The sequence below is a fragment of the Tachyglossus aculeatus genome, chromosome 10, assembly GCF_015852505.1.
Source record: "Tachyglossus aculeatus isolate mTacAcu1 chromosome 10, mTacAcu1.pri, whole genome shotgun sequence".
Lineage (NCBI taxonomy): Eukaryota > Metazoa > Chordata > Mammalia > Monotremata > Tachyglossidae > Tachyglossus > Tachyglossus aculeatus.
The window spans coordinates 16,178,792-16,205,161 of NC_052075.1; the positions used below are offsets into that span (position 1 = coordinate 16,178,792).

Sequence of the window (26,370 nt, forward strand, 5' to 3'; positions counted from 1 at the left end):
ATTGATTTATTAGTTATGAATATATCTTGCATTTTATAGCATAATTAGTCATCATTATATTAACTATTATACATTATCTATGATATGATTTATCATGCTAGATATAAATTATAGTGTTCATATATTATGTTTCTATGGTTTGCATTTTTATTAATAGCTTCCACATACTGTGGACAATTAAATACACATTATTGGGTAATGAAATCTGATGCTATCTGGAGTTTAAAAAACTGCTATTAGACTTTAGAATTCAAAAAAACCTAAATGTATGGCACTGGAAGACATTCAATAGAGCAATTCAATAAAGGAATGCCTTCCATGTACAGAGAGAATTGCTATCCAGAGCTGACACTGGGAACAGTAATGTCATCCTGACATAGAAGTTATTTGGACCAGAAACCCTTAGTCAAACCCAAGAACAGAGTTTAGAACAGTTCAACTGAAGCAGACAACTACTTTGCAAGTGATTTCTACAAGTGGTCAGAGCCCTTGTGAGTGGGCTCATTACCTTTAGAGAGGATTAAGTGGTCTCTTTGTCTCTGGAATTTGTGACCTTGGAACAAACTCCAAAATACTTGGAACAATTTCAGATAATGTTTGAGTCCCTTAAATAGTGTAAAATGAAGGAGGCTGAGCATACTAAAAATAAGGCAACAGTGGAACTTTGTAAGCTCATCTTCTAGACTGTAAGCTCGTTGTGGGCAGGGAATATGTCTGTTCATTGTTGCATTGTACTCTCCCAGGCGCTTAGTCCAGTGTTCTGCACACAGTGCGTGCTCAATAAAGATGATTGAATGAATGGCCATTTTGAAGGAACGATTTGAATGCGGGAATCAATCCCTGAGACCTTGTCTCTCTCCCTTCATCCATGTTCATTTTAGGTTCCTATTTGTAAAATAAATTAAAAAAAAATGATGGTATTTCTTAAGCTCTTACTATGTGCCAAGCACCGTTCTAAGCGCTGGGGTAGATACAAGGTAATCAGGTCGTCCAACGTGGGGCTCATAGTCTTAATCCCCATTTTATGGATGAGGTAACTGAGGCACAGAGAAGTTACGTGACTTGCCCAGAGTCACAAAGCTGACAGATGCAGAGCAGGGATTAGAACCCTTGACCTGACTCCCAAGCCCGTGCTCTCTCCACTAAGCCATGCTGAGGTTGTCTCCCATGCACAAATATGCATCAGATATGCGAGCACTGATGACAGTGCCAAATCTACAACTAGTCTAAGGGCTCCTTCAAATAAGGTGACGTGGTATCAGGGGGGAAGGGACACATTAAGAAGCAGTATGGCATGTATGGCATGGCATATGTGGCCTTCAGAAGTCACTTAACTTCTCTGAGCCTCAGTTACCTCATCTGTAAAATGGGGATTAAGACTGTGAGCCCCATGTGTTACAGGGACTGTGTCCAACCCAATTTGCTTGTAACCAATCCAGTGTTTTGTATAGTGCCTGGCACAAAGTAAATGCTTAACAAATACCACAATTATTATAATTATGAGGTGAGGGAGTGAAAAAGAAGTGAGATGGTGTGTGTGTGTGTGTGTGTGTGTGTGTGTGTGTGTGTGTGTGTGTGTGCACGTGTGAGTGAGTGAGGGTGTGTGTGTTTTCACATGCAGAGAGAACAGGACCAGAACAGCTTAGAGGAAAGTCAGAGAGAGATTCAGCTGTGGGGATTACAGTTCTAATAGTTGTATCCACCCAGACCTCTCTGCTCCAGATAGTCGATCAATCAACTAATGCTATTTATTGAGCACTTCCTCTGAGCCTTATTTATCTCTTCCAAGAGGCCTTCCCCAAGTCCTTATTTCCTTTTCTCCCACTCCTCTTCTCTCCTTTATTCACCCAAACTCAGCCCCAAAACACTTGTGTGTGTGTGTGTGTGTGTGTGTGTATATATATATACATAAATATATATATATATATATATATATATATCCATAATTTATTTGTAGTAATTACAGTGCTCTGCACACAGGAGCTCAATAAATACGACTTACTGATTGACTAAAAGGCCCTTCAGAAAGGTGCTGCTCTAAATAGTTATAAATTAAAAGGGATTATTAAGAAAACAGAAGATGCAATTACCCATCCTTGAAGGATAGGGTATTTGTGTGTATATTGGAGCAATGTGCTGATGGGAATACAAACTGGTTACTTTTAAACACATAATCTCAGAGAATATCTAGAATTTAACCCACTTTTTCTGCACAATAAACGCTTTAGGTTTCAGGCATAAAGGTTCAAAAAGGTGAGTAATGCTTAGAAACCAGTGTGCACTTGGTTCGCTCAGACTGACACAAGGTGAACCGATACTTATGACATCCTTCTGGTTTTGACTATGCCGGCCTGGCACTTGTTTTTAAAGGCCTTGAACCTTGAAATAACTGAATTCGCATTAACCCACCTTATTTAATTCTTCCTTGGTGAGAGACGCCAGAAGGGTTTTCCTGAATCTCCCTTCTTTGTACTTTTGGGTAATAAACAGCTTTCTCTTGTCAACTGGGGAGTCTTCATGCAATTCCTCCTCTCTCTGAAGGGTTCCAGCCCAAAAGTCATTTGCTCTTTTGTTCCCAATGACAATGAAAAGCTGTTGTAGGAGAGAGAAATTGGGGGCATTCCATTTGGACAGTTCTAATTAGTTGAACAACACATGTTGTGTGAAAAATAAGAATGAGGGCAGAGATGAGCTGTGGTCTATGGAAGACTAGGAATTGACAATGTATCATGGTCACCAGTAAGGACAGTGAACCCCAATTTTCAACTTTAATTCTCCCCTTCCAAATCTCCCCTTTTAATGGTTGCAACAGGTAACAGTCTTAATTTGGAAGTCAGATTCATTCATTCATTCAATCATATTTATTGAGCGCTGACTGTGTGCAGAGCTCATATATGTATTAAGCACTTGGAAAGTACAATTCAGCAATAGAGAGAGACAATCCCTGCCCACACCGGGCTTATACTCAAGAAGAGGGGAGACAGACATTAAAACAAGTAAACAGGCAAACCAGGCTTACTGAGGAGACAGAAGTGGGAAGCTTTGGGACACAAAATTATTTGACTGTCCCATGTATCAGTAAAACCTGAATGGTATACACTTGCGAAATGCCAAGAAGAAAAAAAAGTTCTGCCATCTGGTCTTTTCACGTGGAATTAAATTATGTTGTACATCACAGAGTTGAAAAATAGTTTTTGAGGAGGGGGAAAAAAAGCATTACACCATTAAGCATTTCCTAAGGAAAACTACAATAATTATTCCAGTAACCTTTATCTTCACACTTTCCTTGGCTTATAATCAACAGATTTCAGGTAGAAAAAATAAATTCTTATTTTAATAGTAGAAGACTATGAAAGATGCTCTACCTCTACAATACCCTTTGCTCCAGAACATAACTTAGTTAATTAACACAAAGTATTTTGTTTGAGGTTCTAAATCCTTTATAAATGTAGAAAGGAGCAAATTGAAGAACTACTAAAGAACTCATTTTACTCCTAATCTCCTTCTTTAAGCGTTATATGAACAAATCAATCAGGAATCTGACCTCAATAAGTTCATTGCTCCAAATACTGGCATCCATTTTTAGACTCCGAACCTTTGAATCTTTAGGTCCTAATGATCTGTGCTGACCTGGATAAGATGCAAGAAGAGTTACATTTTAAATAATGCTTTCATTTAGAATGAGACTTTTTTCATTTACAAGTAAAATATAATAATGGTGGTATTTGTTAAGTGCTTACTATGTGCCAAGCACTTTTCAAGTGCTTAGTACAGTGTTCTGCACATAGTAAGTGCTCAATAAATACGATTGAATGAATGGATGAAAAACAATTTCCCTTGACTTGGACGTAATCTATTTTTACATCTATCTCCCTCTATCAACTGCAAACTCCTTGAGGGCAGGGGTCACGTCTACCAACTCCATTCTCACGCGCTTAGTTCAGTGCCCTGCACACAATAAGCACTTAGTAAATACTATTGGTTGATTAAGGATTTGGATGAAACTGAGGGCCTAACTACAGCACGGATTATCTGTGTGCCTTTGATCAAAAGCTGAGTTTACCTGCACTCTAAACCAGGGGAAGATCAGGTTTACTCGATTCTAAGTTACACCTGTACAAAAGACTAAGCAGAGATATCTAGTTTCCCATGGTTTGAGACAGCCCATCCATTGAGGAGCCCATAATCAGCCAACCCAGGACCTCAACACCCTATCTCGGACCCACCTAATGCTTCAGCAGATAAAGCTGCTTACCTGGGGACTTGGGGACTAAGCCCTTGGGATGGGCTTGATGCACCAAGAGGCCATTGTCAAGTTTGGGTGCATATCAGATGAGATGGGCCTCCAATGATCTCACACACACAAGGCTACCCAAGGCTGAGGGAGAGAGAGGAGCAGGTGGAGGAGAAAGAGGAGGGAGAAATGGATGGGGGTGGGGGGCAAGTATCGGGAGTCATGGGGAGTCAAAATCTGGTACCTACAGCCTTCCACATCCAGAGGAGAAAAGTTACCCAGAAGTGCCTTTCACATTCTATAACAATTGTTCCTGCATAATGATCTTTATAATAATAATAATGATGATGGCATTTGTTAAGCACTTACTATGTGCAAAGCACTGTTCTAAGCACTGGGGGAGATACAATGTGATCGAGTTGTCCCACGTGGGGCTCACAATCTTAATCCCCATTTTACAGATGAGGTAACTGAGGCACGGAGAAGTTAAGTAACTTGCCCAAAGTCACACAGCTGACAGAGCTGCGATTTGAACCCATGACCTCTGACTCCCAAGCCCATGATCTTTCCACTAAGCTACACTGCTTCTCAGATTACTGCAGGCCTCAATGATCTATGTTGATTAGGGATCCTTGCTCTTTCGTTTGATTTGCTGGACCCCAGTGAGCCAATTGTCTGAGTAACTTTATTCCAAGTACCCCTTTAGTCTTCTAGACTGAAACGAGGGTGGAAATTCTGAAACTGATGCTTTTACAAGTCCATGCAGGCACCAGTTGATGAGAAATGTTATTACATGCGCCAAAAGCCGTTTTCCACATCTTATTAATTCATGCATAAAAGGTTTAGAATAATAATCTATCACTGTATCTGATTTAAAACATAATCCAATTCCTCTGATCTGATTTTTTTTAAGGCATGAGCCAGGGCCATTTCCATTTATTGCAGGTACTAAGAATCAGACTGTAGAAGCACATGCTGTAGATGATACAACAAGGTTCTACTCCCGGCTCCTCCACTTGCTTACTGTGTGACCCTGCGCAGGTCACTTCACTTCTCTGTGCCTCAGTTTCCTCATCTGTAAAATGGGGATTGGACTGGAGAGCCCCAAGTAGTACAGGTGTCCAACCCAATTGCCTTGTATCTACCCCAGCATTGTTTGGCACCTAGACTGTGAACCCACTTTTGGGTTGGGACTGTCTCTATATGTTGCCAACTTGTACTTCCCAAGCGCTTAGTACAGTGCTCTGCACACAGTAAGTGCTCAATAAATACGATTGAATGAATGAAGTGCTTAAATATCAGTTATTATTATTATTATTATTATTATGGATCCAACAAATTGGAGCGGTTGACAATTACCTGCGCATTTTTTACAAATGACAACACAGAGATTGATGGAGGCCCAATCAGGGTCAGCCGCTTTACAATCAGCACAGCTCCGGTTGGATTCATTGAACCAGATTTTCTCAGCCACTTCGTAATCGGAAAGAGTCTCAGCTATCGATTGCTGGACCGCTTCAATCCACTCTTGCTTCTCCTTTTCCGACTCCGCTGTAAAGCTGAAACAATTGGCAGACTGCATTATTGATCTCAGTTTCAAAGCCCAATTAAACGGGGGGAAGGGGGGTGACCGCATTCTCACTCACTCACAGGTGAAATGCTACAGGGGTGGAATGGCAGTGGAAATACTGCCTTTTGCATTGGGGTGAGAAGAAGATTGGATAGGAGATTGGATTGTTTTGTTGTTTAAAATCTTCTGACATTCCCAGATATACTCTGAGAAGCAGCGTGGCCTAGTGGATAGAGCACGGCCCTGGCAGTCTGTAGGACCTGGATTCTAATCCTGGCTCGCCATTTGCCTGCTGGGTGATCTTGGGGAAGTCGCCTAACTTTTCTGTGCCTTGGTTCCTTCATCTGTAAAAATGGGGATTGAGATAGTGAGCTCCATATAGGACAGGGATTGTGTCCAACTTGATTAGCTTGTATCTACCCCAGCGATTAGAACACTGCTCAACACATAAAAAAGCACTTAACAACTGTCATCATCATCAGATATATGTCTCAAAAATAACCTAAAGTGATTGTCTTTCCCTTTGCTCACATGCTTTGCTTTAGAATTTATTTATACAATAGTTCAATTGTAAACTCCTCTACTAAACACTAACTCCTGTAACAGATCTAGTTTACTCTCAAAGTGTTCAGTACAGCGTTCTGCTGTACTCAAATACACTCAAATACCACTGACTGATTGTCCTCTAAATTAGGAGGAGACATCACTGGCTGTGAAGTTCACCTAGGAGAATGTGTGTGCCTAAAAAAACCAATGTGAGATCTGTTTATTGTTATATTGCACTCTTCCAGGTGCTTAGGACAGTGCTTGCACACAGTAAGCACTCAAATACAATTGAAACAAATCCACTTTCTCAAACACATTTTGTACACAAAAATGCTGCCCCTTTTTGTGCTGTTGTGTTTAATGTTTGCCAGCACCTGGTGCTGCTTACTTTTTTGCCTCCTTGTATCTTGTTCCTATACGACCCCAGGGTACCACACAAGTATACACTGACCCTGTGCCCCAATAACCACAGTAGAACACAAGAAAATATGACTTCATCTCCTGAACTGACTAATCAATTGATAGTTTGGGGCTTTGATTAGCTGGTTCAGTCTAGCTGTAGTCTCACACAGCATCCGTGAGGAGCCTGGACTTCTCGGTGTATGCTCCCAGGCACTTAGTACAGTGCTTGGCACACAGTAAGTGTTTAATAAATATGACTGATTGATAGTCTGGGCTAGTTTAGTCTAGCTGCAGCCTCATGCACAGTCTATGAGGAGCCTGGCTCCTCAGTGTACCCTCCATAGCACTTAGTACAGTGTTTTGCACTCAGTGAGAGTTCAAAAAATACCACTGATTGATTGTCCTACATTCCTCTTCTCTCACTCCCTTTGTTCATCACCCCCCCCCCAGCCCCACAGCACTTAAGTAAATATCTCTCATTTATTTATTTATATTAATGTCTGCTTTCACCTCTCTAGACCGTAAGCTCATTATGGGTAGGGAATGTGTCTATTTTTGTATTGTAATCTCCCAAGCCCTTAGTACAGTGCTCCAAACACAGTAAGTGCTCAATAAATATGACTGAATGAATGAATAACTGAATGAGTGAATGAATAAGGTGACCATCTCCATCTAAGAAGGCAAACCTTAGATTCTGCTAAAATCATCTTTCCAGAGGACTGGATTTAGTTCCAAAAAATGAGTTGGCATCTGCTGGGTAATGTTGGGCCAGGAATAATAGGGGTCTGAACCTCCTTAGGACTCTGCTGGCCAACAGCTGTGAACCAGATACACAGCACAGGCATACACAACAACAACCTGTTGGATACTATACATAATGGTTCCCTGTGGGAAACAGGAAGGCAGCTGCTCTTAAGAAAGGAACCTTCTCCTGATGTTGCTATCTCCGGGAAGCACTCCCATCCGCTAACCTCCACTGCTTCGGGAAACCAGTGAAAAACTGTGGGGCATGAACGTAGAGGCTGTTTACAATAATAATAATAATAATAATAATAATAGCATTTGTTAAGTGCTTACTATGCAAAGCACTGTTCTAAGCACTGGGGAGGATACAAGGTAATCAGATTGTCCCACATGGGGCTCACAGTCTTCATCCCCATTTTACAGATGAAGTAACTGAGGCACAGAGAAGTTAAGTGACTTGCCCAAAGTCACACAGCTGAGAATTGGCAGAGCCAGGATTTGAACCCATGATCTCTGACTCCCAAGCCCTTGCTCTTTCCATTGTGCCATGCTATGGCATTTGTTAAGCACTTATTATGTGTGAAGCACTGTTCTAAGTGCTGGGGAGGATACAAGATGATCAGGTTGTCTCATGTGGGGCTCACAGTCTTAATCACCATTTCACAGATGAGGTAACTGAGGCACAGAGAAGTTAAGCGACTTGCCCAAAGTTACACAGCTGACAAGCAACCGAGCTGGGATCTGAACCCATGACCTCTGACTCCCAAGCCTGTGCTCTTTCCACTAAGCCACGATGTTTATGTTTGTGGGTGTGTTGGTCTCATGTCAGAAATGGAATGGGGCTGAAATTGCATCCTCTTCCTCAATGCAATGCCCTGTGGTCTACTGACCCATCAGTAGAATTTATTGAGTGCTCACTCTGTGCAGAGCAATGTATTAAGCACTTGGGAGAGAAGAATTTTCTTAACAGACATGAGCCAAGCCCTCATGGAACTTACAATCCACAGTGGGGGACACACTAAATTATGGTGGAGGGAGGAACCAATGGAATGTAAAGACCAATACAATGCACAAGGTGAGGTGAGAGTAATCAATTAATTGATCATATTTATTTATGTATTGAGTGCTTACTTTGTGCAGAGCACTGTACTAAGCCCTTGGGAGAGTACACTATAACACAGATTATAAACATGTTCCCTTCCCATAACAAGCTTACAGTTTATAGTACCAAGTGCACAGGTGACACAGAAGTGCTGAAATGGCAGGAGAGGTGGGGAATACGGAGGGGAGATGAGAGGCTTCCTGGAGGAGATGTGATTTCAGAATGGACTAGAAGATGGGGAGAGCAGTTGTCTTCCTGATGTCAAAGTGGAAGTGGTTCCAGGCAGAAGGGGGTGGTGAGCAGGAAGTCAAGAGAGAAAGAGAGCAAGGTACAGTGAGCAGGTTGGCTTGAGAGGAGCGAAGTGGGCAACTTGGAGGGCAGTGGGAAAGGAGCGATGGTAAGTAATGGGGAGAATGCTGACTGGATGGTGCTTTCTCAAGTCAGCTGTCTCTGATCTCTTGAACTGGTTTAGCCTAGTGTTAAGGCTGAGGAAGACCAAATTCCTACCTGAAAAGCAATCACTGAGATTGCTTAACGGCTGACAGGGTTCACTTTATATTTTGCCATCCCTCATGGTGCAAGCTCTCCCTTCTGCATCACCTATGCCCTCGGATCTCTACCCCTTAAATACTTGCTATTCACCCCACCCTCTGTCCCACAGCACTGATGGATGTAAAAACTGATGTGCATATCCTCATACTCTCCCATTTCCCCTCTCTGTAACTGATTTTAATGTGTCACCCCCTCTAGACTCCAAGTACTTTGTGGACGTGTAAGCTGTCTTCCAACTGTGTTGTACTGTACTGTTCCAAGTGCTTAATATGGTGCTCTGCACACAGGGAATGCTCAATAAGTACCATTAATTGAGTGATCGATCCATCATTTTTGTTTTCAGGGGTGTTCTTCCATTCGAGATCCTGGAATCTTTTCATAAATACCCCAGCTTGGAGTTACAACTTCTTCCTGTCATTTTTCAAAGGAGCTAGCCCCACTCCCCTCGAAACCCCAAATGGCTCATCTCTACTGTCTGAATTCATAATGCCAACAGCATTAGAAAGAGACAGTATGGTCCAAAATGTCTTACCTAAAGCTCCTGTAAGGAGTGATTATCTCAAAAGACTGTTTTGTAGGCCGGTCCACTTGCTTAACATTTGCCACATTCATTGGGATTATGGTAATGCCGAGTCCACCCTTAAAGTCCTGGTTTGGGGAAGAAAAAGATTTTTGAAGACTTGTAAATGTGCACACTCAGGTAACCTAACCCTAACTTTCAATGAATCATCTTCCTCTAGAATGGAAGCTCCTTGTGGGTGGGGAACATTACTATCAACCCTGTAGTACCATACTCTACCAAGTGCTTAAACATTGCTCTGAACAACAATAAAAGGTCAGTAAATATCAATTGATCATATATTATCCCTCTGAGGTCTGGGAAGAGGTGACCAATCAGGAGAAGAGATGTGATCAGCCAAATTGTATAAGAATAAATTAAAATAAATTTTTCAATTAGATTTTCAGTAGGATTTTTGAGCCCTAAGAAACTATGGTAAGGTGGATGGGAAAATTCACTCGTGCTCCTCCAATGGGAGGATTCTTTTTCTGAGAATCCCTGGAGCATTGACAGTGGACCAGGTGGAAAAAAATCCCATCTCTTGGAAGTAACCAGAGGATGAAGCCTAAGGAGAAGGGCCTTCACAACCTTCCACCTCCTTCCAACCCCAAAATTTAGGGTCTCCTTCCCATTCACTGTTCCATAGAATTGATCTGCTCAGCCAGTCTTTCTCTGGCCAGATTAACTTTTTTAAAAAAATCTAAATCAGACAAACCAAATCAAAATTGTGATGGTCATATTGAGGAGAAGCAGATGTGGTCTCTACTTTGCTCCTTAACCAGACTTGGAAGGTAGCGATCATGGATTCAACAATTTTATTTTGTTCCAGCATCTTTGCTTCAATCATAAATAGAATTATACTCTGAAAAAGCATTCCACAGAGGAGAGGTGATGATCTGAGCTAACTAGGAACAAGGTTAGTTTGGAAAATTCACACAAGAGAAGCAGCATAGCCTAGTGGAAAGAGCTTGGGCATCAGTGGACCTGGGTTCTAATCCTAGGTTTGCCAATTACCTCCTGGGTGCCTTGGGCAAGTCATATTAATCCTAACTTATAATACGTAACAAGCAAAATGCATACAACTCTTATTTCCTTCTACTGTAATTTATTCACATGCCTATCTCCCTGGCTAGACTGTAAACTCATTGAGGACCAGGATCATGCCCACTTATTTCTATTTTATTCTACCAAATGTCCAGTACTACACTTTTCACAAAGTAGGCACTCAATCAATGTTATTAGCTAGTTAAGTATATGTCAAAATGTATCCTGTGACACAACCACTCATGACAAAACCATATTTTCAGGATCATAATGCAATTGTATTGTGGGCTTCATCTGTTCTTAAATAACAGATCATCTAAGATCCACTTTGATGCTAATTGTGATGCTAAAGAGAGGGATCTCATGATTCTTAAATATACTGGTGAAGTAGTCCCAGGGAATAGGAAGCAACCACATAAAAATGTACTTTTTTTGAGCAAAGCTAATTAAGCCCTAAATTCTTGTACTGTAGTAAAATTAGAAAAGGAGTTTTTCACCCTAACGCAAAAGGATGTTCTGTGATTTTTAAAAGCCAAATAACATAGAATTAGTAATAGAAATACAGGAGAATTGTAATTGAAATGGCTAAAGCTGGCAGAATGTGTTAAATATTAAAGGAAAGCACTTAAGTAATATTAATGACACTGCAGTATTCTGTAAAAGAAAAAAAACATTTCTGAGTTGATAAAATATCAGGCTATGACTCTTGTGCTTAATCTAAGCCAGAGGGATAAATTATTGCCGAGAAAACTCAGCACGGGGCCTCTCTTACCACTAGTATTTTATATGTATTTCAGTTTCTCCCCAATTAAGATGTTTTATTTATTTATAAGGAGCACAGAAGAGGAAAGAGAATGCCTAGAATTGTAAACAAAAACATTTACAATGTCCCCATACTGCACTCAGTCAACTTTTAATTTGCAGGACAACAGACTGCTCTTACATTGGGGTCAAAGCCAATAACCCGTTTTAGGAGCAGCAAGCATGAAACATGAGGAGTTTTCCTAAAATTTGCTTTCTAGGAATTGATTGAATTGGCAAAGGCTGAGAGACACCCGAAGAAATTAAGAAGCATGAAAACAGATGAATAGGTGTGCCGGGAGTAGTGTCCGAAAAACACAACTTGCACACGTTCAGGAGATAATTTTCCTGGAAGGCAGAAACTCTGTGGGCTCTTCTGTATCTCTACCTCCACCTGTGACACCCTCCTGAAGATTCAATCAATCGTATTTATTGAGCACTTACTATGTGCAGGGCATGGTACTAAGCGCTTGGGAGAGTACAATGCAACAAAGTCGGTAGACACGTTTCCTACTCACAGTGAGCTGACACAGTTCAATCTCTGCTCCTCTCCTTCAAAACCTGCTCCTACGGGGCTCTTCACTCAATCAAGGATATTTATTGAGTGCATACTGTGCACAGAGCACCCCACTAAACACTTGGATTACAGGAGTTTGCCAACCAGGCTCTTGTGTGCTAATCTGTGGGTGCAACGCACCTCTCTGGTTATGACTCAGGAAAGAGGGAGAAGTCAGACTAGATGCTGAACCCAGCAAATCTCAACCTGGGCCCTGAGGAAAAACAAAAATTCCTCACAGATAAATCCATCAACTGTATCTTGGTGTTTACTGTGCGCAGTTGATGGTACTAAGTCCTTGGGAAAGTTTGATATAATGGTGTTAGTAGACATAGACATGTTCTATTAACAGTTGTGCCTGAAACGGTGCTTGCTCATGGAAAGCAATTACTCAGAGAAGTGTAGATCAGGGGAAGGTCTCAAACTATTCAAGGGAATGGGTGAAGGGAGGGGAGGGTTGGGGGGATAACTACTGGACGGTGGTGGTGTTTAGTAACCACTTACTATGGGTCAAACATTGTACCAAGTCCTGGGCCAGATACAGTACAATCAAGCTGGAAAAAGTTCCTGTCCCTCATGGGGCTTGCAGTCCAAGCAGGAGGAGAACAGCTACAGAATGTCCATCTTCCAGATGAGGAAAGAGACTGTTAAATGATTTTACTAACATCAACACAACGGGTAAGTGGCTGAGCTAAGATGACAAGCAGGTCCTTTGGCTCCTGGGCCTGGGTTCTTTTCACTTGGGTTTCACTGCTTCTTCAAGTTTTCTTGGTGCTGTTGCCACAGAGTCCTGAGCTCGACAGACTATAGATGTGATTCCGGAAGGCATTGCTTGTGGTCTCATGTACGGTCATTTCCCTCCCCCAGGCCTTTTTTTTAAAAAAAATTGGTATTTGTTAAGCATTTATTATGTGCCAGGCACTGTACTAGGCACCAGGGTAGATACAAGCTAATCCGGTTGGACACTGTCCCTGTCCCATTTGGGACTAACAGTCTTAATCCCCATTTTCTAGATGAGGCAATTGAGGCCCAGAGAAGTTAACTGACTTGCCCACGGTCCCATAGCAGACAAATGGTGGAGCTGAAATTAGAACCAAAGTCTGTCTGACTTCGGGCACTGTGCTCTATTCACCTGGTCATGCTGCTCCTCCTGGCCTCCTGGCCAGAAGGGAAGATTACAGACCCTGAGATACTTCTGCGAAAAGGAAAAGGGGGCAGGGGAAAGGGGATGTGCGAGGAAGGATATATAATATGGAGGGTAAGACCAGGCAAGTGACCTCACATTTCCAAATCATTCTTCAGCACCCAAAAGCCTCAAAGAATGGGCTAAAGCTGAAAAGATGCTGCCATTCCATGCCATTCCTTCCTCATTCAATTTAGGAGTGTAGGAATTCAAAACACTCCTAAATGCCTATGGCACTGTGCAAAGTATCGCCTCGCCAAACACACAGGAAGTGTTACCTGTGGCTTTTAGTCAGCATGTGGCTACACAACGTCCTAGGAAAGAATTTAGCCCTTTTGCATTCATCGCCGCCATTAGGGCGTCGGTTAGTGGTTTATACGGTAAATGCGTCATATATCCACTGACCTGATCGGGGACACTGCAAGCCTGTTTCTGCTCCAGTCTCAATCTCAAACTTGGCTAGAGCCTCCTATCACTTCTCACCCCAAAGCAGTAGCCAGCAGACACCAGGAGGGGTTGAGCAGAACTTTAGACTGTAAACTCCTCCCCTGGACTGTACGCTCCTGGTGGGCAGGGGATGTGTCAGTCAGTCAGTGGTACTGATTAAGCGCTTATTGTGTGTGGAGCACTGTACTATGCACTTGAGAAAGTACAATATAACAATAAACAGGCACATTCCCTGCCCACAACAAGCTTACCATCTAGAATGTGTATACCACCTCTGTTATACTCTCCCAAGAGCATACTGAGCACTCAATAAATATGATTGATCATCCATATACATATATTTAAATCATATATTACAAATTACTTATTTATATTGATGTCTATCTCCCCCTCTAGACTGTGAGCTCGTTGAGGACAGGAAATGTGTCTGTTAATTTTGTTGTAGTGTACTCCCCCACATGCTTAGTACAGTGCCGCTTATAAAAGCAGAGTGGTCTAAGTGGATAGAGCATGGGCCCTGGAGTCAGAAGAACCTGGCTTCCAATCCTGGCTTTGTCATTTGTCTGCTGTGTGACCTTGGACAAGTCACGTCCCTTCTCTGTGCCTCAGTTACCTCATCGGTAAAATGGGGATTAAGACTGTTGGATACAGACTGTGTCCAACCCCATTAGTTTGTATCTATCCTAGAGTTTAGTACAGTGTCTGACACATAGTAAGGCATAACAAATACCACGATTAGTATTATTACTGTTTCTCTGCACATGGTAGGCCTCCAATAAATACCACTGACTGACTGATTCATTGATTTTCCCAAAATGAGAGGAAAACTCAGTGTAGATGCTGACTCCTTGGGGCCATCTGACTCAAGGGGAGCGAGGGACAGAACACTTTGTGGTTCACTGACAGAGGGCAAGAGGGAGAATTGGTGCTTGTTGCTCTGAACCGCACAACGGAACACCTGTCTACATGTTTTGTCTTGTCTGTCTCCCCCTTCTAGACTGTGAGCCCGTTGTTGGGTAGGGACCGTCTCTATATGTTACCGACCTTTACTTCCCAAGCGTTTAGTACAGTGCTCTGCACACAGTAAGCGCTCAATAAATACGACAATGAATGAATGAACTCTAACCCCATGATTCATCCAATACAGTAGCACTGGCACCAACTGATGCAGATTATGAACTTCAACCTTTATCCTATAAGGAAATCACTAGTCACTTCTACTGTCTAGCCAGAGAATTTTCATTCAATGCAGGCACTTTTCAAAGCTAAAGAACCTTATTCCAGTTACCTATCTGAGCTACTAATGTGTTAATGACTCTCATGGCATCTATTGTTTTATTCATTAAATGCTTACTACAAATTAATGGTATTTGAGCGCTTACTGTGGATAGGGCACTGTACTAAATGTTTGGGAAATTACAATACAGTTGACCTGGTCGATACAATCCCTGCCCAAAAGGAGCCTGTTCTGGAAGTCAGAGATCCTGGGTTCTTATCTTGGCTCTTACATGTCTTCTGGGTGACCTTGGACAAAGTCACTTCACTTCTCTGTGCCTCAGTAACCTCTTCTGTAAAATGGGGATTAACTGTGAGCCCCACGTGGAACATGGACTGTGTCCAGCCTGATTAGCCTGCATCTACTCCAGCCCTTAGTACGACGCCTGATACATAGTAAGCATTTAACAAATACCATTTTTAAAAAGGAGCTCACAGTCTGGGGGTGGGGATGACAGACATTAAAATAACTTTTTGATAGGTGTGCATTCCTATGAGCCAAGTAATGTGCTAAAACCTGGAGCAGAGACAAGATAATCACACTGGATAAAGCCCCTGTCCCACGCGCAGTGGTAGAACAGGCATTTCATCCCCATTTTACAGATGAGGAAACAGACACAGAGAACTGGAGTTGCTTGCCAAGGTCCCACAGGACGCAAGTGGCAGTAGAGTTGGGAAGAGAAGCTAAGGTCCTCTGGCTCCCAAGCCCGTGCTCTTTCCACTATATCACCATTTATATATATGTATATATTACTATATACATATCACTATATATATCAGTATATATGCATAGTGGTATATATATGTAGCGATATGATATATCACTATATACATAGTGATATATATGTATAGATATATAGTGATATGCTATATCACTATATCAGTGCTTCCTCCTGTTACATGGGCTATGTTCAATGGTTAGATTTTCTTTGAAATATCATTGGTTGGTGTGAACAGGCTGACTGACTTTCCTTATTTTTGACTCATTAGGATATTTCTGCATTTTATCCAATGAGGTTTCTTCGATCAGAAAGAAGAAGCAAAGCTGAAACCACAGGAGGTTGAGGTTTAAGCTGCTCCCAACCACCAGTCCAGACCAGTTCTCAAATGGGACTAACTATGAAAAAAACCACTTACAGGACACAACAGTTGTTAGTATCAAAACTCAACACCAGACATGTCTACAGTGGTATGAACAGCCTTCCAAAGGCAGGTTCAGTGATAAAATACCCACCAAGGTAGAGGTGTGTTGCCATCTAATCCCAAAATTCCATTTTCCTCAAACAATCAGTGATATTTATTGAATGCTTACCACATGTAGAGCACTGTTCTAGGCACTTGGCAAAGCACAGGACAATAGAGTGGGTAGACATGATCCCTACCCACAAGTAGCTAACAGTCTTCAGGGCTGCTTTCTTCTGAACTGGACAGGGTGGGTATCAGAACTACTGTTCCCTCAGTGTCCTAGAATTGCTGCTCATCATGTGACCCCCCAAATGCAATGCAAAATGTCTCAACCCACTTCTCAAGGCTCCCCCTTCCCCTCCCAGAAGGGTGGGAAGAGAGAGAACTGGGAACATCATTTCATTTTGCTATGAAGTAAATGGGCACTTCCATTTGTTTAGAGAAATGAACTCTGGGTACACCTGGAGATAGTCCAGCAAAGGGCCAGAGTGTCCTTGCCATTACTTCTTCCTCATTTCTCATCTGCTCCAGCTCTGTGCTCCAGAGAAAGGATTCTTAGAGCTCTAGAGCGCTCTACTGGTACAGTACTGCTCTGTGAGTTTTCTCTTCTCAGGAAAAGCCCAAGAATCAAACCACATTTTAACAATTAAGCCTTTAATCTGGAAATGGCAAAGTTGTCCATCCCGAAACAAACAAAAAGAACATGGTGCTTTTTCTGGGTGGATTTTCAAGGAGCTTCTAAGGCTGAGAAAGTGTTCTGCCCCCAGAGATTCAGATCAAGGCTTTTTTTGTCTTTCCTTGTGTCCCATTTGACCCTAAGCCCTTAAATGCAGCCCCGATTGTGACGGGTCAGTACCTGGTGAGACAGGCCCCTGACATCACCCAGACCACTGGAGATGTAGTGAATAGGGCTACGGAATCTCTTTCCCGAAGAGACAATTTTGCAATCACCCTTCCCCACTGCGGCAACCCATCTCTCACTCTGAAAAAGTGAAAGTGGAAAAACAGGAGGGAGAGCTGCAAAACCAGCCTCAGAAAAGTGTGCGCGCTGTTTTTCAAAGTGCTTCTTCCTAAAAGGCAGTGTCTGTGACAGTTGGACGATTTGCGGCTGGAAGACTGTGACTGTTCAAGAGAATCTTCTCTAAAGACCTCGTCAGATTGGAGGAGAAACTTGCGGTCAGGAAGCTGGGTTGGGAGGGCAGCCAGAGGAGTGGTCTGCAAATGCCATTGCAGGCAAGGTAGGAGAAGAGACAGGAGGGCCCATCACAATGAGAACAATGATAATAATGTGCCACGCACTGTACTAAGCACTGGCGGAGATACGGGATAATCAGATTGGACTCAGGCCCTGTCCCACAGGGCGCTCACAGTCTAAATGGGAAGAGGAACAGGTGTCTTATCCCCACTTTAGGGACAAGGAAACTGAAGCACAGAGAGCTTAAATCACTTGCCCAAAGTTACTCAGCAAGAGAGTGGTGGTGTCAAGATTAGTACCCAGGTCTCCTAACTCCCAGGACCAAGCTCTTTCCACTAAATCACAACATCATCCTCCTAATGTGTGGAACCCAGGCCAGTCAGCCTCTACTTGACTTTCTTGGCCAGCTGGCTCGCCAACCCCTCTGTCACGCCTCTTGGACACTTCTGATTCATGCTGAGGCACCCCTGACCTCACTGCTATGCTAATTTAAACCTTTAGGTACTGGACACTACCAAACAAAAACTACAAAAAAAAAATGATAATCATAATAAGAACAATTATTATCACAGTATTCATTAAGCACTTACTATGAGTCAAACACTGTTCAAAGAGCTGGGTGGATACAAGTTAATCAGGTCAGTTACAATCTCTGTCCTACTTGGGGTTCAGAGTTTGAGTAGGAGGGAGGTCTGGTATTGAATCTCCATTTTACAAATGAAGAAACTGAGGCACAGACAAGTTAAGTGACTTGCCCAAAATCCTCTGAGTCCCAGGCCCAATATCTTTTCCACTAAGCCATGCTACTTTCCAAAAGTCAAGATTGTTTGGGTTTTTTTTTTTTCTATCAAAAGGTAAGAACAGTTAAAGTTTATACCAGTCAGGATGTTCATTTCAGGCAAAACATGCCATCTGATCATTACAATTTCCCAAAGATACTTCCACACTAAGACAATCACCTCACCTGGTATTTCTCATGAAAATAGGAAAGAAAGTAAGGAGGCAAAAAAGGGCCAGAAATGTTTAGAAGAAGGGTGGGGTACACGGAAGAGAAACTGGGAGACATGCCAAAAATCAATTGATAAGAGTTTCCAGTTTCAATAAATCACCTCTTAATTGAAGATAAGTGACACTAAAGAAGTACAAGAAGAAAGGCAAGGTTTGAAAACATAAAACAGCTGCAGATAAAAAAAGAAAAAGGCCATTCATTTATGGAGGAGGAATAAGACAGGACAGGAAATAACTCTATAATCGTCCCCTAACAGAACAGTACTGTAGCTAGTAGTATCAGTGAAAGTTAATAAAGCTTATCAAAAAGTTTATTTAGGTGGGGGATTTGGAAATTGTTTTCTGCTTTAATGAGTCCTTTAATTACATCAGGTTATAAGCAAATAAGTAAATCCTGCTGCACACAAGCTCCAATCTCTTAAATCCTTGACTCCTTCTGGACGCAGCAGTTCACCAAGCATACCTGTTGGGCTACTAAACCCACTTCCTTCACTGGGCCACTAATTTCTGCTGGATTACAGCCTGGCAGGTGAAGAATATGACTGTTTGCCTAGCAGCTGGAAGCAGGGAAGAAATGATTAACTGTTTTGTAATTACCCTTTGAGAGACGTTTAGAGTCTTACTCCAGCTAAGCAGGATTCTTTCCCCCCCAAATTAATTTTGCCTATTCTCTTCCATAAGCCTCTGGATAAGAAAAGAGGGTGGACCGAATGTGCTTGGAATATGTCTTCCCTGCTGCTGGAAGAATGGAGCTGCCCCAGACAAATGATGCCTTCTCTCCTCATTAGAAGAGGGCTCAGAACCAACACTACCACCAATGGTCATCCAGGCACATGTCCCTGGACTCATTGAGATTACCTTGAGTGGAAATTTCTACAACAAGTCTCACCTGTTCATTTTTGCAGAGCCACACATTGCTCCCACTCAACACGGTGAAGATTTTGGCTTTATAGCCTCTTAATTCAAGGTATCCGCATTTCTCCGGAGGGGCTCCAGCTCCCATCTGAGAGGCGATGGGTTGTGACTGCAAGGCGTCTAGAAGTGTGCTGATCCAGTCATTTCTCTCTTCTGAAAACAAACAGCATCAAAAGTGGATTTACGATAAGGAGAGAAAACCCAGACTTATCTAATTTCAATTCTCTCCCTTTAATCATATTGATCAAAAGTGGTCAGTTTGGTAAAGAGAAAAATCTCATTGGATTGGACAGTCTTAGGACCATTCTCTCCTCCAGTGTCAGTATCAAAAATATCTACGCTGATTTGGACAACTTTATATTATAGGGCAAAGCTCGAAGCCCTTAGAGGTTGCATTTTATCTTTAAGAGCGCAAAGCGCTTTACAAATGTCATTTTAGGATCCCAATAAGGAACTTGATCACGGTTGATCAAGTCAGAAGGACCTGGGTTCTATTCCCGGCTCAGACACTTGCCTATGTGACCTTGGGCAAGTCACTTTACTCCATCTGTAGAATGGGGATTAAGACTGTGAGCCCCAAGTTTATCCAATTTGATAAACTTGTACCAACCCCAGCACTTAGAACAGTGCCTGGCACATGGTAACAAATGCCATTAAAAAAAGTAAATAAATAAGGATTTAAGGTGGAAGGCCTTGTGTAAGATGAAATGCCAGGCATGGGAAATATTGACTGCCAGAAGAGGACTCCACAGGGGGCTTGGAAGCAAAAGCCCTAGTGGAAACTAGTTGAGAGCAGAAGATGGGGGACAACGGAGAGGAACAGATACCAGCACACCCAGCTAACCACTCCCAGAAGGACGCAGAGGGAGAAGGGGACCAATAGCAGAAGAACGGACCTGAGGGAAGGTTTACATAAGCAGGTAGATTGTAATGGCCAGTGTGACTCGCTTTGGTTCACACTGTCCCCCAACAGATCATCCTTCGAATCACGACCGACGTGGAGCCCCTTCTTGATAGGTTGACAACGCATCTGCAGTAGCTGCTTCTGAGCTCCTCCTCACTGGAGTAAGTGGTCCCCTGCTCCCCACCCCCAGCAGAGACTCCAGCTGCTTCTTGCAGCTTCTGAGCACCTTCTCGTGGTGGCTCTGCAGCATCGTTCCTCCAGGGATGATACCTCCCAGGGCTAACAACGGTGAAGGGAAGTCATCTCACACTGTAAAAGGCTCTGTGCAGAAGATCGTGCCCACTGATGACCTGTTTCCCACATGCCATTGGCACCGAGGTGGGGGAGAGGAGTACCAGAGTGTGGGGCAGAAGATTCAATGGTGTCAATTTAGAGTTTGGGATGCAAATAAAAAACACCTATTTGGAAAGGTGCAGCTATTAATCGGAGAAAGGAAGTGTTGCAGACTGTGCTTACCTTCTTTTTCTACTCTGAAAACAAAAACCCTCTGGGACGTAACGACTTCAAATTTGTTTTCTCCCTGACTTCGGATGGTCACCATCGAAGACAGGGGAATGATTCCTTTCGAGTAGATCTCCTGCATGAGAAAACATGAAAATGCTATAAGGCATGACATCCAGTGCACAGAATTTTCACTGATCTTCGCTAGGACCTTCACCTCCACATTTACCAAAACCTGTTCCCATGAGGAGCGATCTTAGCTCAACAGGCCGGGAACAGTCAGCCGAGATACTTGCTCTCGGGCCGTATATAATCTCGGGAACAGCAATTTATAGTGTGAAACGATTCTGGAAAAGGCAGCCAACCTCATTGATATTATGGTGTTTGCAGGGCATCTACTGGCAGGGATTGGGACTGTAACCACTCTTAGAATTTCACATTTTTTCTAAGAGCATCACCTAGTAAGGAAAGCCAAGCAAAGATACAACAAAAACATGGGAATTCCTTTGCTATGAAATTTAAAATGATTACACCAAACGAAATGGTTGAGCAGAAAAAAACTTCACTTCTACATTTGCCATGTTTATTTGGTTATTTGCATCCCTTGAAGTTCACTGAATTCACCTAGACAAAACTGAAATAAAACATGACTTCATTTTCAACCAACGGTGGACATATCGGTTTAAAAACGAGAAGCAGCGTGGCCTGGTGAAAAAAGTACAGACCTGGGAACCAGAGGACCTAAATTCTAATCCCAGCTTCACTACTTGCCTGCTGTGTGACCTTGGGCAAGTCCCTTCACTTCTCTGTGGCTCCGTTACCTCATCTGGAAAATGGGAGTTAACACTGTGAGCCCCATAATGAAACCCGAATTGTGTCCAACAGATTAGCATGTATCTACTCCAGTGCTTAATACAGTGCCTGGCACAGAGAAAGCATTTCACAAATGCCATTAAAATAAGAAAAAAAAAGACTTTCTAAGATAACAAATGGTCAGAATGCCTGGAAAGGATTACTCCTGAAAGATTCTGCTTTGCTGTTTCGAAAGAAATTGAAAAGTGAAAAGTAAGCTAGCCACAGAGAACATTCTGAAAGTCTCTTTTCAGAGATATGGAAAATGCTGTTTTTAATGACAATCCTCCCACAAAGCCAAATATACTTCCAAGCCATCTACTTTATATCCCTGTCTTATTGATTTGGCTTTCTGTATGGCCTGTAAATCCCTTTCTGGAGAAGGGAATACATCAGGGAAATTCAGGGAGTTTTAACTTCACATCACAAAAAGTATACATACCAAGCAAAAGATAAATCATGCAGTTTGTTTTTTCAAAAAAGTTCAATGTCGGCAGGGAACGTATCCACCAATTCTGTTGTATTATAGTCTCCCTAGTGCTTAGTACAGTGCTCTGCACATAGTAAGTGCTCAATAAATACCACTGATTGATTTAAAAGGCATGCATTACCTCTAAGTCTGTGTACCAAAAAACAAGAGTGACAATATAGACAAGAAAAATAGAACTGAATCCAGATATGGAAAACTGAAGATGATGACTTTGAAGGTTGGCAAATGAGGTGCAAACTGGATTAAGAGGAACAAGTAGTTTTAAATGTTCCTAGGCTTCCTAGAAAAATCCCGGCATGTTCAAGGACGGGGAGCTTTTGAAGGCCTCTGTTTCTCTTGCGGTTCTGAATAGATACAGAAGTAGAACTTGAAAAAAAAATACAAGTGACCTCAGTTGGCTTTAATGTCTAGGCCATAGAGCAGCATGGCCTAGTGGAAAGAACGCAGCCTTGGAGTCAGAAGGTCCTGGGGTCTAATCCCAGCTCTGCCACTAGTTTGTTGTGTGACCTTGGGCAAGTCACTTCACTTCTTTGTACTTCATCTCTAAAATGGGGATTAAGACGGTGAGCCCTATGTGGGACAGACACTGCCTGTCATGGTTTAATAAATGCCATCCAAAAAACAAAATTAACAAGAAAAAAAAACATCCACATAGAAAGCACTAAAACATCAATGCAGGAACCTCTAAAGAGGGTGACAGTCCTCGACTGAATCACATGGAAATAGGCCTAGGGATTTGGTCTTCCCCTCCTCCCACCTCTCTTCAGTCCAGAGCTGGAGCCAGTTTAGAAAGGGCTTCTCCCACTCCCTTCTGCATCACACTGATTTGCTTCCTTTATTCACCTGCTCAGCCCCAGCACTTATGTCTGTAACCATAATTTATTTATATAGATGCCTATCTCTTCCTCTAGACTGTAAGCTCATTGTGGTCAGGAAATGAAGACTGTGAGCCCCACATGGGACCCTCTGATTACCTTGTATCTACCCCAGCGCTTAGAACAGTGCTTGACACATAGTTAGCGCTTAACAAATACCACCATTATTATTATTATTATACTCTCCCAAGCACTTAGTACAGTGGGCTCTGCACACAGTATTCATTCATTCATTCAATCATTTATTGAGTGCTTACTGTGTGCAAAGCACTGTACTAAGCACTTGGGAAGTACAAGTTGACAACATATAGAGACTGTCCCTACCCAACAATGGGCTCACAGTCTAGAAGGGGGGAATAGACAACAAAACAAAACATGTGGACAGTAAGTGCTCAATAAATGCCACTGATTGAGCTACCCCAGCACTTTATAGCATATGATAGCACTTTAATAGCACACTTTTTATTGTTATTATGATCAATAGGACATCAGGATACAAAAGAAGCTGCTGTGGAGTGAGCTGAACTGGACAACTGAAAACAAGTAGATCAGAGCAAAGGTTTTAAGGATGCTATAACTTGAACTACAAGAGGAAAACGGCAGCAGTCAGACCGGCTCTTTCACAGCATAAGTTTCAAGAAGGTTCGTAGAATAAGTGGCAAAAACAAAAACAGCAGCAGGAGCTGAGTACCACAAACCACAAACATCACGACAAGGGACAGTCCATACGCCTGCACTTTGTGGTGGGACCTGTCAGCCTCTTCAGGCACATTAACAGTTCAGTAAACTTGGCCACCAGTAGTGTGATCTTCAAATAGCGAGGACACTTATAGGTACATGGGTGTGTGCGAAAATAGAGAGCTCGCCCCCGGATAGATTTCAACAAGCTTAAAAACACCTTCTGACACTGTAAATTACATGTATATAATGCGAGATATAATTGCCCTCTTTTTTTCTTTAACTACACAGCAAATAATTTAAATTGAAGTAATCAGTATAATTATGGTGGCATATAGTGAGGGCTTATTGCTCAACCCTGTCAACTGTAAGTTCGCTGTGGGCAGGGAATGTGTCCGTTATATTGTTGTGTTGTACATTCCCAAGCACTTACTACAGTGCTCTGCACATAGTAAGCGCTCAATAAATATGCTTGATTGCTGACCACTGTGGTAGAGACCAGCTAATCACACAGGATACACTCCCTCTCCCACATGGGGCTCATAGTAGTTTCACTAAACTGTGGGAGAAATGAATCCAATCATGAATGGAAAGGCTGCACAGAGAGCGAGAAATGAAGGAGGAGGCCGTAACTTAAAGAAGCTTCTGCTGAAAGCTAAAATGTGACTCAAAAAGAAAATCTCATTTATCTACAGATGATTCCCAAGAGCTGGATATTTTCTGGCAAAGTAAACAATTCGGGAAAATACCTTTGTCACTTGAAAACATGGGGTCAAATTGGGCCAGACCCCAGGGTTCATTCTCCCAGAGCACTTTGACATCTACTCCAAACAAGAATTCTCCCCACACAAACTATCAGAGGTGTTGGGGCAGCGTGGTCTGGCAGAAAGACCGTTGGTCTGAAAGTCAGAGAAATATGCTCTAATCCCAGCTCTGCCACTTCAATCGTTGGATCCATCAGTCATATTTACTGAGTGCTTACTGTGTGCAGTGCACTGATCTTAGCGCTTGGGAGAATACAATATGACAGAGTTGGTAGGCATGTTCCCAGCACACAAGGAACTTACAGTCTAGAGGGGGAGAAAGACATTAATAAATAAATATTTATTTATTCTTTGCCTGCAGTGCAATCTTGGGCCAAACACTTTAATTTGCCGGGCCTCATTTTCTCCATCTGAAGAACAGGGGATAAAAATGCCTGCCTTTTCTTACTTCACTGGGACGTTATGAAGACAAACCTGAGTTGAGTAGGGGCTGTGGGAATAAAAGTGCCCCAACACTCCACCATTACTGCGGTAAATAAAAATAATTATGGTACTTGTTAAGCACTTACTATGTGTCAAGCATAAGTGCTAAGCGCTGAGACAGATAGAAGATAATCAGTTTGGACATAGTCCCTGTCCCACGTGGGCCTCACAGTCTTAATTCTCATTTTACAAATAACTGAGGCACAGAGAAGTTTAAGTGACTTGCACAAGGTCACAGCTCAGATGTGGCAGAGTCAAGGATTAGAACCCAGGTCCTCTGACTCCAAGGCCTGGGCACTTTCCACTAGGCCATGCTGCTTCTCACTTGGCCGCACTGCTTCAACTGACCCACCCCATGACTTAGTTACAGGTCCTCCCAAGCGAGGGGAGGACTTGGTCAGAGTTCACTATTGGACCTGTTCAAGTGGGAGCTGAAAGTTGAGCTCAGAGAGGTTTTCTGAATCTTAATCGCCACTATGAGGTGGACAACCGGGACCCAAAAGCCACAGGCTTTCTGCTTTATGGACGAGAAAAAGAATCTTACTTAAGCTAAAGAGAGTTTGGGCACTAAGTCATAAATAGCAAGCAGCCTTTAATAATAATAATAATTATGATAGTTGTTAAGCGCTCACTATGTGCCAAGCACTGTTCTAAGCACTGGAGTAGACAGAAGTTAATCAGGTTGGACACAGTCCCTGCCCCACATGAGGCTCACACTCTTAATCCCCATTTTACGGATGAGGGAACTGAGGCCCAGAGAAGTGAAGTGACTTGCCCGAGGTCACACAGCAGATATGTAGCAGAACCAGGATTATAACCCAGGTCCTTCTGGCTCCCAGCCCGTTCTCTATCCACTAAGCCACACTGCCTAACAATCTCACAGCAGATTCCAAGGTGGTAGATATGAGGTCAGAAGAAGCAACATGGCCTAGTTGCTAAAGCATGGGCCTGGGATTCAGGGGACCTGCGTTCTAATCCCGGCACCACCACTTGTCTGGTGTGAGATCTAGGGCAAGTTCCTTTACTTCCCCGTTCCTCAGTTAACTCATCTGGAAAATGGGGATTAAGACTGTGAGCTCGATGTGGGAAATGGACTGTGTCCACACTGATCAGCTTGTATCTACCCCAGTGCTTAGTACAGTGCCTGGCATAGAAGAAGCACTTAACTACTATTAAAAAAAAAAGCACAGAAGAAGATGCAGTCACAAAACACCACTTCCTCTCTGATCCTGGATCTGTTCTCCCTGAGCTACAATTCGGGTTCACAATTCTCTCCAAGTTGCTTATCCATCCTCGGACAGGAGCCGCATGTCACATGCTTTTCTTTCTGCCTGGCTTCACCTACAAGCTGGGGTTGACCTCCTTGGCATTTTGCCCTCATGGAAAAAGCCCCAATTTCCTGTTTCAAGGTCTTTTATGCCCTCAAGGGTCTCCAGCCCCAGACCAATTCCTTAACTGTGTGATTTGGCTCAGCCTCGGTCCCAGTGTCTTGCCAACTCTCTCGT

The 26,370-nt window shown here is 42.7% G+C and overlaps 1 protein-coding gene across 2 annotated transcripts in view; it reads right to left on the reverse strand.

The window, feature by feature from the left end:
* ARAP2 (ArfGAP with RhoGAP domain, ankyrin repeat and PH domain 2) overlaps positions 1-26,370 on the reverse strand; it is a 167,425-nt gene that overhangs the window by 72,393 nt on the left and 68,662 nt on the right. For both annotated transcript variants that reach the window (XM_038752401.1, XM_038752400.1), the window contains exons 9-14: positions 20,739-20,859; positions 19,293-19,471; positions 9,683-9,798; positions 5,594-5,793; positions 3,545-3,630; positions 2,410-2,592 (exon numbers count right to left, since the gene is read on the reverse strand). In XM_038752401.1, the coding sequence (XP_038608329.1) occupies positions 2,410-2,592; positions 3,545-3,630; positions 5,594-5,793; positions 9,683-9,798; positions 19,293-19,471; positions 20,739-20,859 (885 nt within the window). The remainder of the gene's footprint in view (positions 1-2,409; positions 2,593-3,544; positions 3,631-5,593; positions 5,794-9,682; positions 9,799-19,292; positions 19,472-20,738; positions 20,860-26,370) is intronic.